General features: G+C 41.3%; 1 protein-coding gene across 2 annotated transcripts in view; it reads right to left on the bottom strand.

The window, feature by feature from the left end:
- Positions 1 to 13093: 13093 nt before the first annotated feature.
- The window catches only part of SH2B3 (SH2B adaptor protein 3), a 247833-nt gene continuing 243902 nt past the window's right edge, over positions 13094 to 17024 (bottom strand). For both annotated transcript variants that reach the window (XM_069754906.1, XM_069754900.1), the window contains exon 9: positions 13094 to 16173. In XM_069754906.1, the coding sequence (XP_069611007.1) occupies positions 15866 to 16173 (308 nt within the window). In that variant the 3' untranslated portion in view covers positions 13094 to 15865. The remainder of the gene's footprint in view (positions 16174 to 17024) is intronic.

Here is a 17024-nt window from a genome sequence, read left to right as displayed (position 1 = left end):
AATAGGATATCTCACTAATTTTTCTTTGGTTTTGTTACAGGAAAAGTTCCAATAATAATCTGGATTCTAGGACATTCTTATGTTTTCTAGGGAGCATGGCGGGCAGAGACGGACGGACGACAGTTAGGTTACGCAAGGGAGATGGTGGTAATTAGGTGGCTGGGATATAGGGGTTTGACATGGGTACGGGTACTTCACGAGTTTTATCAGGCGGTGTACCTCTGTGAAGCCCAGATATAGTAGTCCTACATGTGGGGGGTAATGATCTGGGATCTAGCTCGGGAAAGGGATTAATTACCAACATCAAAAAGGATTTAAGGCAGCTGGGGTTGACGTGCCCAAATATGAAAGTGGTGTGGTCCGACATGGTACCTAGAAAAAATTGTCGGGGGGGCACGATCAGTTCAAAGGATTAACAAGGCCCGTATAAAGGTCAACAAAGAAGTATCCAAATTTGTTGTGTAGAACGGGGGTGTGGCGATATGCCATGCGGGTATAGATTCCAAGGAGAAAGATTACTGGTTGGCAGATGGGGTGCACTTGAATGCAGTGGGGATGGATTTGTGGATCTGGGGGTTGCGGGAGGGGATACAGAGGGCCACAGCATTGCTGGTTGGAGGGGGTCTCGAGCACTTGAATGGGGTCAAGATGCTCTCGGTGTGGCGTTGGTGGGTCCTCAAAGCTGGTAAAAATTTGGGATTTGGGGATTCTTGCATTGCAGGGATCCCCTTCATTGGATGATTATGTGTTGGTGGTGGTCTGGTGAGAGTTGGGTGATACCCGCGAGGGAAGTCAGGGTCAAACTAATATGAGATGCGGGGGAACCCGACGATAGAAGTCGGGTGCACGGTAACAATGTTTGGGTACCCAACGACGGAAGTCGGGTACAGGTTAACGGTGTGGAGGCAACCTCTTCCCTTGGTTCACGGTGCTTCCAAGCCTGGGAAAAACACAGCTGGAAGTAAGGCTGGGAGGGAAGGGGCAATGTCAACAAAAGAATCACCAGATCAAGACCATGGTAGCTTCGAGGGCCCCACCAAGTGTCTTTAATTATTAATAAAATTGTCTGCTGTGGCCATTCTTTTCCAAAGACTAATGGTTGTGGCTTGTCCTTTATTCTGGACAGAGGGGGAGGGAACACCGGGAAGACGGGTAGTTGTGTTGGGTGGAAAAGTCACAGGAAGTTGACCTTTCCAGAGTCATGTTATTCACAGTGTTTCAGAGTCAAACATTCCTTACTGAGATCATACAGTCTGTGCCTGATTCATGCCGCTAGAAGATTAGGCAGCATGCTGGAGAAGGATGCTATCAATACCATAGATGGCAAGAAGAACAAACAAATCAATGTTGGATCAAATCATGCCAGAAATATCACTAGAAGCAAAGATCACCAAGTTACAACTTGCCTACTTTGGACACATCATATAAAGAGATCAATCACTGGAGAAGGGAATCATGGTTGAAAGAATAGAAGAAACAAGGTGAAGAGGAATTCCAGCAACCCGATGACGTGATACTATCAAGATAACGGCAGAGAAGACCCTGGTGGACATACAGTTCATAATTAATACCGTGTATTGCCCCCTCTAACATCAATGACAGGTTGAAGTCTTTTGTGGTAGTAGTGGATGAGGTTCTTTATTTTCTCAGATGGTAAAGCTGCCCACTCTTCTTGGCAAAAAGCCTCCAGTTCCTGTAAATTCCTGGTTGTCTAGCATGAACTGAGCGCTTAAGATCTCCCCAGAGTGGCTCAATGATATTAAGGTCAGGAGACTGAGATGACCACTCCAGAACCTTCACTTTGTTCTGCTGTAGCCAATGACAGGTCGACTTGGTCTTGTGTTTTGGATCGTTGTCATGTTGGAACATCCAAGAACGTCCTATGCGCAGCTTCCGGGCTGATGAGTGCAAATTTGCCTCCAGTATTTGCTGATAACGTGCTGCATTCATCTTTCCTTCAACTTTGACCAAGTTTCCTGTGCCTTTGTAGCTCACACATTCCCAAAACATCAGCGATCCACCTCCATGCTTTACAGTAGGAATGGTGCTCCTTTCATCATAGGCCTTGTTGACCTCTCTCCAAATGTAACGTTTATGGTTGTGGCCAAAAAGTTGAATTTTGGTCTCATCACTCCAAATTACCTCGTTCCAGAAGTTTTGAGGCTTGTCTCTGTGCTGTTTTGTGCATTGTAGGCAAAATAATTTGTGGCATTTGCGCAGTAATGGCTTTCTTCTGGTGACTCAACCATGCAGCCCATTTTTCTTCAAGTGCCTCCTTATTGTGCATCTTGAAACAACCACACTGCTAGTTTTCAGAGACTCCTGTATTTCAGCTGATGTTATTTGTGGGGTTTTCTTTGCATCCTGAACAATTTTCCTGGCATTTGTGGACAACATTTTTGTAGGTCTACCTGGCCGTGGTTTTGTTTTTACAGAGCCCCTGATTTTCCATTTGTAAGTCATAGTTTGAACACAACTGACTGACATTATCAATTCCTTGGATATCTTTTTGTATCCCTTTCCTGTTTTATACAGGATCCCATAGATCCGTTGACAATTCTTTACTTTCCCCATGACTCACAGTCCAGAAACGTCAGTGACTGGATGAAAGATGCAAGAGTCTGTCTGGATCCCAGAAACTCACTCAGCTTTTATGCACACACTGATTACAAGCAAACAGGTCACAGGTGAGTATGTTACCTTTAGTAACCATTCAAACCCATTTGTGTCAACTTCTGTGTATCTTACCAGGCCAAAATCACCAGGGTATGTGAACTTTTGATCAGGGTCATTTGGATGTTTTGGGTTGTCCTTATGATTTAAAAAGAGAAAACACAGTAGTTTGACAATAAATGGCTTCACGCAACCACTAACCATGAATGGTGCTATCTATATATATGATTGTCTAAGGGGTACTGCCGTCTGTCTGTAACTTCCGTAACGGAAATCCCGCGTCGCTGATTGGTCGCGACCAATCAGCGACAGGTTTAGTCCGGCCACGAATTGGCCCCTCCCTACTCTCTTCAAGTCACTGCCCCCTCCCTACTCCCCTCCAGTCAGTGCTAGTGTGTCACCCCATCCCGGACCAACTTTTTACTAGTGATGCTGCCTATGCAGCATCAATAGTAAAAAGATATAATGTTAAAAATAATAAAAAAAAATAAAAAATTGTGCTATTCTCACCTTTCGACGTCCACCGATGCGCGCGATGCTACTTCCAGCTTCCGTTCCCAGCGAGACCGCTAAGTAGCCTGGGTAATTTTGCAATGCATCACTAGGAACGGAAGCTGGTGGCAGCACTGCGCATCGGGACAGCTTTGGTGGACGCCGGAGAGTGAGTATATAACAATTTTTTATTTTAATTTTTTTTTTTTTAACAGGGATATGGTGCCCACACTGCTATATACTACATGCGCTGTTATATACTACGTGGGCTGTGTTATATACTGTGTGGCCTGTGTTATATACTACGTGCGCTGTATTATATACTACGTGGGCTGTGCTATATATATTACGTGGGCTGTGTTATATACTGCCTGGCTGCTATATACTACGTGGGCAGTGTTATATACTTAGTGGGCTGTTATATACTACGTGGCCTGTGTTATATACTGCGTGGGCTGTGCTATATATTACGTGAGCTGCGTTATATACTATGTGGCTGTGCTATATACTACGTGGCTGTCTGTTACGTGAGCTGTGCTATATACTATGTGGCTGCTGTATACTATGTGGCTGTCCTATACACGATGTGGCTGTGCTATATACTACGTGGCTGTGTTATATACTACGTGGCTGTGCTAAGCGTGACGTACACATATACATATTCTAGAACACCCGATGCGTTAGAACCGGGCCACCATCTAGTCATTCATATTTTCTGAAAAAAGGCCAAGAAAGCAAAAATTCTGCTGGGGTATGTAAACTTTTGAGCACAACTGTATCTAGGCTTGCACAAGATCGATCTTCTAACAGAGCGTTCATCCACCAAGTCGCCATGGCTAGAGACCAAGCTGAAGGCGATTAATAATAAAATTCAGCTCTCAGGTTCCCTTTAAATCTCATATTAATTAAACAAATGGATAAACTCTTTAACTCATATTGATATTTGTTGCACAATATAGCACATGACACTGGGATACATGAATGTCAGTCATCTTCATTTATGATGTTTATCTCACTATCAACGGAGATGACTGAACATCAAATTTATAGAATATTTCCAAACATAAAAATTAGGGACTTTCATTATAAACATGTGGATCTTATTGGCAGACCAGAAAGAAAAGCAAATTAGAAGTTGCACGAGGACTTTTAATTAAATTAATTTAATTGCATGAGATTTAAATATAGAAATTTTTGATTAACAAATGTGACATTCTTAGTGACAACCAGGAAAGACTCCAACTTATGGCGATATTTGTTAAGGAACATAGAGCACAGATGCGGCCGTGTACACAAGTCCTTCCTCTGACCCCTTCCAATAATAATAATAATCATACATAGTACATAAGTTTAGAAAGTTGTCTACTTATGGTGAAGTCAATCTAATCTGTATACAATTTTATATTTTATTAAATAAAAATAAATGTAATATTATAGTTTACACAACCAGCATTCACTCCCTGTGGAAGTAAACCTCACAAGTTAGGTTGTTTTTCTTGGGACAGAGCCTGTTTTTTCTTCCCTATACTAGTGATTGGAGCATTTGAGAGTCATCGATGTTGCATCTTTTTTTCTCTTCCAGTTAGAATTCCAAAACATTCTGTGTAAAATGCCTTTAGAGAAACTTAAACATCCAGCACAAGAGAGTAGTGCAATGGGCATGTGGCCCTTGGAGGTCTTATTCACACTAGCTTTTAATTTTTGACATGTGTTTTATTAAAAATGCAAATTAGCAACTCTAGCTCAGGATTATATTATTGTTATCATTTTATTCAAACACAGTGCAGCTTGCTATGTCTTTGGGCTTAGCATTAATGGTCAGTGGAAAACAAATTGTAAAAGTGATGCATAAAATAACACAAATTTGCATCCCTTATGCAATTACTTTTTCAGTCCGTTACCACTTACTACCTTCCAATTTTCCCTTGTTAAGAAGTGATGACCTACCACTAAGAGTACATTTTGAACCCCATTTAATGAAGCATTTCATGAAAGAATCCAGAAGGGCATACCTCAGGCCCATTATTCTTGGGATGTTGTATAATGTTAATACATATTAAGGCGATATGCCATAACATTTTAAGATTGGACAAATAAGATCATATCCAGAAGTTGACCTTGAGATCTCCATTGACCATTGGTCATTACAAGTCCCTTATTTTAGAGCGGTCAGTGGCATTCCTGGTTTCCAGACTGTAATGTATATGAGATTTTTCAATATATTAGTTTGTGTATCCAAGGTACACATTTGTTTAAATGGGATTTTGTGAATTTTAAAAAAAATGAAATGCTGCTGCTGCTCAGTATGACACATCAGATATTTGCTTTTATTTTGGATGTTACAGTTGCAAAACAAGTAGAAATGGTATTGGCAATTTGGGGTGTGGGTGGCAGAACTATTGGCATCTCACCGTGAACGTGTCTTTTATAAATGGACAGAAAATGTATATAAATACAGTGAAGGAAATAATTATTTGATCCCTTGCCAATTTTGTAACTTTGCCCACTGACAAAGACATGAACATTCTATAAATTTAATTTTAATATTGAGAGATAGAATATCAAAAATAAAATCCATAAAATCACATTGTATAAATTTATTTGGATTTTGCAGTGAGAAATAAGTATTTGATCCCCTACCAACCATTAAGAGTTCTGGCTCCTACAGACCAGATAGACGCTCCTAATCAACTTGTTACCTGCATTAAAGACAGATGTCTTACATAGTCACCTTTATAAAAGGCTCCTGTGCAAAGACTCAATTAATTAGTCAGACTAAGCTCTACAACATGGACAAGACCAAAGAGCTTTCTAAGGATGTCAGGGACAAGATCATAGACCTGAACAAAGCTGGAATGGGCTACAAAACCATATGTAAGATGCTGGGTGAGAAGGAGTCAACTGTTGGTTCAATAGTAAAAAAATGGAAGAAATACAAAATCACTGTTGATCAACATCGATTTGGGGCACCATGCAAAAACTCACCTCGTGGGGTATCCTGGATCATGAGGAAGGTGAGAGATCAGCCTAAAACTACATAGGGGAAACTTGTCAATGATCTCAAGGCAGCTCGGACCACAGTCACCAAGAAAACCATTGGTAACATATTACGCCGTAAAGGTTTAAAATCCTGCAGTGCCTGCAAGGTCCCCTGCTCAAGAAGGCACATGTGCAGGCCCATCTGAAGTTTGCCAATGAACACCTGGATGATTCTGTGAGTGATTGGGAGAAGGTGCTGTGGTCAGATGAGACAAAAATTGAGGTCTTTGGCATTAACTCAACTCGTCGTTTTTGAGGAAGAGAAATGCTGTCTATGACCCAAGGAATACCACCCCCACTTTCAGGCATGGAGGTGGAAACATGTTTTGGAGTGTTTCTCTGCTAAGGGCACAGGACTACTTCACCACATCAATGGGAGAATGGATAGAGAAATGTACCGTAAAATATTGAGTGACAACCTCTTTCCCTTCGCCAGGATTAAAAATGGGCCGTGGCTGGGTCTTCCAGCAAGACAATGACCCAAAACATAAAGCTAAGGCAACATAAGAGTGGCTCAAAAGGAAGCACATTAAGGTCCTGGAGTGGCCTAGCCAGTCTCCAGACCTTAATCCCATAGAATACTTTTGGAGGGAGTTGAAGCTCCGAGTTGCCAAGCGACAGCCTCAAAATCTTAACCCCTTCATGACCGGGTGATTTTTCGTTTTTCCGTGTTCGTTTTTCGCTCCCCTCCTTCCCAGAGCCATAACTTTTTTATTTTTCCGTCAATTTGGCCATGTGAGGGCTTATTTTTTGCGGGACGAGTTGTACTTTTGAACGACATCATTGGTTTTAGCATGTCGTGTACTAGAAAACGGGAAAATTCCAAGTGCGGTGAAATTGCAAAAAAAGTGCAATCCCACATTGGTTTTTTGTTTGGCTTTTTTGCTAGGTTCACTAAATGCTAAAAATGACCTGCCATTATGATTCTCCAGGTCATTACGAGTTCATAGACACCAAACATGACTAGGTTATTTTTTATCTAAGTGGTGAAAAAAAATTCCAAACTTTGCTAAAAAAAAAAAATTGCGCCATTTTCCGATACTCGTAGCATCTCCATTTTTCATCATCTGGGGTCGGTTGAGGGCTTATTTTTTGCGTGCCGAGATGACGTTTTTAATGATAGCATTTCGGTGCAGATACGTTCTTTTGGTCGCCCGTTATTGCATTTTAATGCAATGTCGCGGCGACCAAAAAAACGTAATTCTGGCGTTTCGAGTTTTTTTCCCGCTACGCTGTTTAGCGATCAGGTTAATACTTTTTTTTATTTGATAGATCGGGCTATTCTGAGCGCGGCGATACCAAATATGCGTAGATTTGATATTTTTTTTATTGATTTATTTTGATTGGGGCGAAAGGGGGGTGATTTAAACTATTATGTTTTTTTTATTTTTTTCACATTTTTTTAACCTTTTTTTTTTTAACTTTTGCCATGCTTCAATAGCCTCCATGAGAGGCTAGAAGCAGGCACAACCCGATCGGCTCTGCTATATAGCAGCGATCTGCTGATCGCTGCTATGTAGCAGAATTGCACGTGTGCTGTGAGCGCCGACCACAGGGTGGCGCTCACAGCGACGGGCAATCAGTAACCATAGAGGTCTCAAGGACCTCTATGGTTACCATTCACAAGCATCGCCGACCCCCGATCATGTGACGGGGGTCGGCGATGATGTCATTTCCGGCCGCCCGGCCGGAAGCGGTAGTTAAATGCCGCTGTCTGCGTTTGACAGCGGCATTTAACTAGTTAATAGGTGCGGGCAGATCGCGATTCTGCCCGCGCCTATTACGGGCACATGTCAGCTGTTCAAAACAGCTGACATGTCCCGGCTTTGGTGCGGGCTCACCGCGGAGCCCTGCATCAAAGCAGGGGAGCCGGCATCGGACGGTATAGTACGTCCGATGCCGGTAAGGGGTTAATGATTTAGAGATGATCTGCAAAGAAGAGTGGACCAAAATTCCTCCTGACATGTGCACAAACCTCATCATCACCTACAAAAAATGTCTGACTGCTGTGTTTGCCAACAAGGTTTTGCCACGAAGTATTAAGTCTTGTTTGCCAGTGGGACCAAATACTTATTTCTCACGGCAAAATGCAAATAAATGTAATAATTTATACAATGTGATTTTCTGGATTTTATTTTTGAAATTCTATCTCTCAATGTTAAAATTAACCCATCCTTAAAATTAAAGACTGTTTATATCTTTGTCAGTGGGCAAACTTACAAAATCATCAAGGGATCAAATAATTAATTCCTTTACTGTATATATAAAGTTAGATCTAAACAGCATTAAGGCAGCATTTTTATCCATGTTAAAATAGCAGGTTGAAGTGGTGTACAGCATGGCTCAACAGTCTACCAGGCTCTATTTTTGCTTCATTGGCTATTTGCATAATAAAAATTCTAATGTGAGACTTGTTGCTAAGCGAACAATTCCTAACTACTGTCTTTTCAATGACATCCAATTAGTCTCTTTCTATCAGGGCTCATTCAGATGTCTGATTTTTTCACTTTCGAGAAAATTGGCCTGATTATTTTGATCAGAGTTTGAGAGTGCCATTCGATTTTCCCGTACACAGAGAAATTTTAAAAAAAAATTCTCCACCTTCTTCTTTCTGAGAGTCCGTGAAAATTGCATTGCACTTAGATGTTAACTGAGTGCTCTCCGTTTTTTTCACGGACCAATTGACTTGCATTGCTGATTTTGATGGGATCCTTGGATGAAAATCAGACAGGTCTCTGCGATTTTCTGCAGACCTCTAAGCCCACAAAAAATCACTGACATGTGAATGGCTCCAAAGACTATCACAGGTATGACGGCTATCCATGAAAATCACCGATAGCTCTTGTACGCAAAACTCAAATGTCTGAATGAGCCCTTACAGGTTAATTCCCACCCACTTCGCTCTAATTCCGACACTTCCCATTCCCCCACATGTATTCATGTGGGGGTTGTAACTAAGATAATACCTTGGTCTCACCAGACACACTAAAGGTACCTTCACACTGGCCAACTTAACAACGATATCGCTAGCGATCCGTGACGTTGCAGCGTCCTGGCTAGCGATATCGTTATGTTTGACACGCAGCAGCGATCTGGATCCTGCTGTGACATCGTTGGTCGGAGCAGAAAGTCCAGAACTTTATTTCGTCGCTGGATCTCCCGCAGACATCGCTGAATCGGCATGTGTGACGCCGATTCAGCGATGTCTTCACTGGTAACCAGGGTAAATATTGGGTTACTAAGCACAGGGCCGCGCTTAGTAACCCGATGTTTACCCTGGTTACCAGCGTAAACGTAAAAAAAAAAAAAAAACACTACATACTTACATTCCGGTGTCTGTCCTCCGGCGTTCTGCTTCCCTGCACTAGTGCCGGCCGGCCGTAAAGCAGAGCACAGCGGTGATATCACCGCTGTGCTTTCCGGCCAGCACTTATGCAGTGCAGAGAAGCAGAGCGCCGGAGGACAGACACCGGAATGTAAGTATGTAGTGTTTTTTTTTTTTTTACGTTTACGCTGGTAACCAGGGTAAACATCGGGTTACTAAGCGTGGCCCTGCGCTTAGTAACCCGATGTTTACCCTGGTTACCAGGAGACTTCGCATAGTTGGTCGCTGGAGAGCTGTCTGTGTGACAGCTCTCCAGCGACCACACAGCGACGCTGCAGCGATCATGATCGTTGTCTAGATCGATGCAGCGTCGCTAAATGTGACGGTACCTTAAGGCTCCGATTCATCAAGACTGGCAATTTTCATGCTAGTTTTGATGAGGGCTGTGGTGGAGTTAAACAGTCTTGTGTCTGACAAGTCACGAGCACCTACGCGTGCCTCACCATAATTCTCGCTCTAGTGTCTGGAGTAAGATTTCTGTCATAATGAACTCCACAGCCCATCATAAATTAGAAAAGCTGCGGTGTCACACCCCCGTCCTCTCCCCAAGAAACTGTTGTGAAAATGCCAAGAGCCACAATATTTTCTGGAACTCTAAGTTGCACAAAAATGTTGGGACTTTTCAAAGCTTTTTACACCAATTTTCTGGCGTAAAAGCTTTGATGGATCGGGGCCTAAGAGTATATCAGGCTCTCACAATCTGTAGTGAAAGTCCATGATCAAATTAAATATATCCCTGCTTTTGTTTTCTTCTCCTGAATCCAGTATATCATAATAATAAGTAGAGATTGAGTCAATAAACTATAGAGCGCCACAGCCAAAGAAAGGACAGCACTGCTCCCCAGCTGCTTCTCTCCCACAAATAGGAGACCCTGACTGGTGAAGCCCTAATATAAAGATTAGTCTGGAAGTGACAGAACAGGATGGAGAAAGTGTGTTTGACTTCTTTTTTTACTTAATAAAATTTATAGCTGTTTTTAGAAAACGATTCATGGCTGACAGCCCATATGAATCCGGTTTTCATTATCTCACTAGTTTAGCGGATTGAAATCTGGTGCTAATCTAAACCAATAATGCTATGCATATGGGGTTTTATGTCAGATTTTTGTTAGTTTTATTTGTTTGAGGCCTCATTCACATGTCCGTGTTGCATCCTTTTTCTATAATGGATATAATATGTACCCATTATAACCTATAGGAGTGTTCACATCTTCAAACTGACATGAAAGCAAATACTAACGCAAAAAAACGATAGAGTACTTCTAAAATATAGATGCAATCCTGAAGTACTACTCTGTTTAATTCTATATCTGTTTTACAGGCATTTAATATTCACCTAGAAAATAACCTGTGGTCCCCACCCTTCTCTGGAGCGATAACATGCCATTTATCCATTTGACCATACACGTTAGCATGATTTATGAAGCCACTAATTGGTCGCAGCATTCAGCTATCTAAACAGACTGGTGGGGCCCACCAGATTACTGGTGCGAGAGCGACAGGTGATTTGACAGTAGAGTTGAGCGAATATGTTCGGAATTGGTCCCCGAATCTGAATTTGCCATATTCGTGCCATTTTGGTACCCTATTTGTGCCAAATTTATGTTTGATGATCGGTTCCGAACATATTCATTCATTTCTACTCCCACTGACTCCAATGACATTCGTCTGTGTTCGGCGAATATTGCAAAAACAATATTGTCGCCGATCATAATCGGAACCGAATTTTGAAAAATTCGCTCAACTCTATTTGACAGGTTAGTTCAGTTTTAGAACATTTCCTGCAGCTAGTTTAATTTCTTACACTTTCGGACAACCCCTTTAAGAGCTGACCACAGTCCACATACAGTTAGGTCCATATATATTTGGACAGAGACAACATTTTTCTAATTTTGGTTATAGACATAACCACAATTAATTTTAAACAAAACAATTCAGATGCAGTTGAAGTTCAGACTTTTAGCTTTCATTTGAGGGTATCCACATTAAAATTGGATGAAGGGTTTAGGAGTTTCAGCTCCTTAACATGTGCCACCCTGTTTTTAAAGGGACCAAAAGTAATTGGACAATTGACTCCAAGGCTATTTTATAGATAGGTGCGGGCAATCCCTTCATTATGTCATTCTCAATTAAGCAGATAAAAGGCCTGGAGTTGACTTGCGTTGTGGTGCTTGCATTTGGAAGGTTTTGCTGTGAAGTTAACATGTGGTCAAAGGAGCTCTCCATGCAGGTGAAACAAGCCATCCTTAAGCTGCGAAAACTGAAACAACCCATCCGAGAAATTGCTAAAATATTAGGAGTGGCAAAATCTACAGTTTGGTACATCCTGAGAAAGAAAGAAAGCACTGGTGAACTCATCAATGCAAAAAGACCTGGCCGCCCACGGAAGACACCAGTGGTGGATGATCGCAGAATAATCTCCATGGTGAAGAGAAACCCCTTCACAACAGCCAACCAAGTGACCAACACTCTCCAGGAGGTCGGCGTATCAATATCCAAATCTACCATAAAGAGAAGACTGCATGAAAGTAAATACAGAGGGTTCACTGCACGGTGCAAGCCACTCATAAGCATCAAGAATAAAAAGGCTAGACTGGACTTTGCTAAAAACATCTTAAAAAGCCAGCACAGTTCTGGAAGAACATTCTTTGGACAGATGAAACCAAGATCAACCTCTACCAGAATGATGGAAAGAGAAAAGTATGGCGAAGGCGTGGTACAGCTCATGATCCAAAGCATACCTCATCATCTGTAAAACACAGTGAAGACAGTGTGATGGCTTGGGCATGCATGGCTGTCCGTGGCACTGGGTCACTCGTGTTTATTGATGATGTGACACAGGACAGAAGCAGCCGACTGAATTCTGAGGTATTCAGAGCCATACTGTGTGCTCAGATCCAGCCAAATGCAGCAAAACTGATTGGTCGTCATTTCATACTACAGATGGACAATGACCCAAAACATAAAGCCAAAGCAGCCCAGGAGTTTATTAAAGCAAATAAGTGGAATTTTCTTGAATGGCCAAGTCAGTCACCTGATCTCAACCCAATTGAGCAGCATTTCACTTGTTAAAGACTAAACTTCAGACAGAAAGGCCCACAAACAAACAGCAACTGAAAACCACTGCAGCGAAGGCCTGGCAGAGCATCAAAAAGGAGGAAACACAGCGTCTGGTGATGTCCATGAGTTCAAGACTTCAGGCAGTCATTGCCAACAAAGGGTTTTCAACCAAGTACTAAAAATGAACATTTTATTTAAGATTATTGAATCTGTCCAAATACTTTTGGTCCGTTTAAAAACAGGGTGGCACATGTTAAGGAGCTGAAACTCCTAAACCCTTCATCCAATTTTAATGTGGATACCCTCAAATGAAAGATGAAAGTCTGAACTTCAACTGCTTCTGAATTGTTTGGTTTAAAATTAATTGTGGTAATGTCTATAACCAAAATTAGAAAAATGTTATCTCTGTCCAAATATATATGGACCTAACTGTACATGACCCAACTAAAACTGCTCCCTGCATATAAGATATTTGAAGTTTTTAGATCTAACCACGCATAGGCAAGCGGAGGTTTTCTATTCTCTATTCATAAATATTAGAGGTTATACTTTTAGACCATATTGGTAAAGAAAAGTTAGACTTTTTTAAGAGGTGTTTTATTTACCCCTGTTTCCCCCCATCTGTTTGGCTGCTCTGCATCTCCCAGGACACATCCAATCAGACCCGATTCGGAGACCCCTGTCAGTAACCGCGTGCTGAAGTATTCTGCCATGCTGCATTTAGAACAATGCAGAAGGACAACATGCCCGTCACAAATACACAGTGGAGTGACCACCCCACCATATCTCACCTGCCACTACCTTAACTTTGGGCATTTGGGGACACTTAAAATAAAAGTACTGGCTGATATTAAGTGCTGATCTAAGAGAAGACTATTGTTATGCAGCTGATGACATAATATAATATACATGCCCATTGCAAGATTCGTCAATGAACATTTCTAAGGCCACAAAGCAGATATCAAGAATGCTTGTGGTATAAGCAAAAGAGTGATAGAAATAGATTCAGAGGGAAAGGAAAATGAGAGGAAAAGATCATTATCCTGTAGATAAGCTTGGAAGGTTTGCTGACAGACTGTAGTATAAAGCGGCCATGATTAAATAATCATATATATAATATATATTAGCTCTTTTGTGATCACAAAGGCACTTGAGATTAATAAGTCTATGAGATCAGGCGGGGACCTGACCCATATTAAGGTATTGACTGTTCATTACTATCCGGGATAAGGCACTGATGTATGCTTAAAGACAATGCTTAAATGGGTTGTCAGATTTACAAACTTTTTTTGTTTTCAAAAGGCAGCAAATGCTATGCAGTAATGTAAAAAGGCATTCTCAGTGACTCAAAACCCCTTGTTTCCAGCGCAGGCAGCTCTGGGTGGTCTCCACCGGAACAGGAAGCAATGACGGCCTGTCCCAGACGGTTGATATAATGCTTGGGCACTACCGCTTCAGTGTGGGTGCTACAGTGCTATTGGAAGTCCGCCCAAATGTAGAAAAAAAAACATGGGATGCCAAGAGATGCAATCAGAAAATGAAATTAAACTTTATTGAAATGTCAGCTTAAAGCTCCAATATATAGAATGGCCAACATTTCGGTCATCTGTGGGACCTTGGTCACTGCCTGTCTGTATCAAGGAGCTTATACTGCAGTGCTTACCATAAGACACTTGATTGCTGCAGTATGGCTGGCTTGTTTCATAATCCAAGAGATCCAGAACTAGTGGCACTCACCATCCATAAAACACTATTTTCAAAACACCATTTAAAAAGACACTGCTTGAAGGAATAAGGGGGCACACTGATGACAGGCGTTTGCGCTGTGTCTAGCGCTTCTACGGGTCTGAACCGCGAGACACAGTGTGAAATGGCCATAGTCAGCACATCCCGCTTATTTCCTCAAGCAATGCATTTTTAAATGGTGTTTTGACAATAAGGTATTTTTCGGATGGTGAGTGCCACTGTTTCTGGATCTCTTGGATTTTATATGTGCTTGCACAATAAGTAGAACACCACTGGACCGTCCAGCAAGAAAGTGAGTCCATTAATTCAAAAAGTTTTCTTATTCTATACTTCAAGCTCTTTTTCTCATTTAAGCATGAACTGTTTTATTGTTTTATAACACTCACTGCCTTTTAAAAAAACATTTTTGTAAGTCAGGTAACCCCTTTTAGAGGCATTCTAAACCTTTCCATAAATTGATGATCACATTTAGTGGTCGGTCCTGAACTCTAATTTTAGATAAGGCTATATTGCAAAAGGCATTGCTGATCTTCAATAAATGGCTTGTAGAAGGAAATTCTTTAGTTTTTTGCAAATTTGCTTGTGAATGTGGACATTCAAGTAAATAATCTCATGATCCAAGCTGAACTTTGCACATTTAATGCTTTGTCTAATGATCCATTTTTTTAAATCATTGGTCTACTATAGTAGTTTGACTATGTGAAATTGTACTAGTGTCAGTGAAGTCCTAGTTTAGGGCTCCGAGGATATAGAAAATGGAAGCTACACTGGAGATATGGCTACACTAGCGTATATATTACACAATGATCCCTCCTTCTGAATAGATGAACATGTACTCTGTGCTCACACAATAACATGGTTTCTATGTACTGAAAGGTAGTTGGGACTACATTATCTTAGTCACCCCATAGGGAAACAATAGCATGGGCTATTTAGTTGCAATGTTACATAGCTACCTAGATAGTAATATAGTGAATGCTAGCATTTTTGCGTTACAAACAACACTGACCCAACTCTTGTAGATAATACTGTAGGCCCACCGTTAAGTGCTACCTGAAACTAGCTTGTCAATCTCTGCAAAGGGGTAAAGATGGATGGTCATGGTCGATAATGTAAAACAGAAGAGGACAACTACTCCGCACGTCTCTTGGAACTGAAACAGTTCACTTTTACACCACTGCCTTTTGTAAACAGTAACACGAAATCTAACTGATAAGTTGCTTACAGCTTAACCCTTCACTGCACCCTATATTGGCACATACCAGGCAGGAGAAAGCGGGGCCCTTTAACAGGCCTAATACAATAACACCCAAAGGGGATGTACAACTTTACTCATCCCTGCAATATAAAGAAATAATACACAATAAAAAAGACAGATTACATTCTTGGCTGATCAGCATGTGTTAAGGCTTTTGTGATTGTAGGAAGGTAAACGTGTCAGTTCGGTATTTACAGCACACGGCCGCACTGTCATAGAGGCGTGTAAGGATTGTCTATTGCGCGTATATGGCCCCTTGAGGCAGAGTCCATCTCGTAGTCAGATTCCCTTTGACTGCTCGACTGTGCCCTCACGGACTCACTGCGTAGAAAGTTGCGTTCCAGCTCTTCTGGAGGGGGGACTAAGTGGAAAATCTGCTCAGAATAGGAGCCAGGTAGCATGTCATCAGCATAGGGGTTTCGCTGCAGGTTTGGTTGATGGAAGTGGGTAACACTGCATTCCAAACTTGATCTCTGGATTGGCAGTGGGAACAGTAATGGACTGACTGCGGGGCTCTGGTCTGTAGAATAAAAACAAAACATTATTCAATATTAGTTGTCATCAAACTTGAAAAATTGTGTTTATTAAAAACTATATAAAGGAATTCCATGAATAAAAATGCTGCCAGATAATTAAAACATTTTTTTTTATTAATTCTATAGTGTTTTAATAGTGATGCGTAACAAATCAACAACTGAATATTAAGGAGGACCTTTCACCTAATTTTAATGCTGGACTGGACTCAGGATGTAATAGTAGCTGCAGGGTGGAATAAAATGTTTGCTTTTCTTTTACCATTTCACCTCTCCTTTGCAGATATTAGCTTTCGAAATATTTGGCACCTAATGAGTTAACTTTTGTTAAGTCCAAATGGGTGTTGTCAGATATTTTTCACTGAGGGCGGTACTTCTTCTCCCTGTATGATGATGACCAATCATAAGAAGGCACCAACACAGCAGAAAAAGAACACACCCCACCATAGCTAAGTGGGTGAGATGTAAGGATACAGCTGTGATCTCCTTCTTCTTTAACACATTGACTGCTGACATTATTATTGCCCACCAATCAGCGACTATCTTCTGAAGACATTACTGAGACGCTAAGTGAAAGTCTATAGGACGCTAATATTTTTCACATAATATCATATAATTTTAATTAATTGGGGTACTTATATATCGGTAGGCAGCGCTAAAAGAATAAACTCAGCTACTGATATATAAGTGGGCAGTGGCCAATGTGTTAACAGATTATTTAGTGTACATAGTCTGCCATAGTTCACAGCATCGCGTTGTACTACTTATACAAGACAATGTACCTCTGAGAACGATGATCTTTTGCACTGTGCAAGAGATCATTTCACCCGAAGACTGA

Source organism: Ranitomeya imitator, chromosome 1, assembly GCF_032444005.1.
Source record: "Ranitomeya imitator isolate aRanImi1 chromosome 1, aRanImi1.pri, whole genome shotgun sequence".
NCBI lineage: Eukaryota > Metazoa > Chordata > Amphibia > Anura > Dendrobatidae > Ranitomeya > Ranitomeya imitator.
This window is presented reverse-complemented; position numbering and strand designations above follow the sequence as displayed.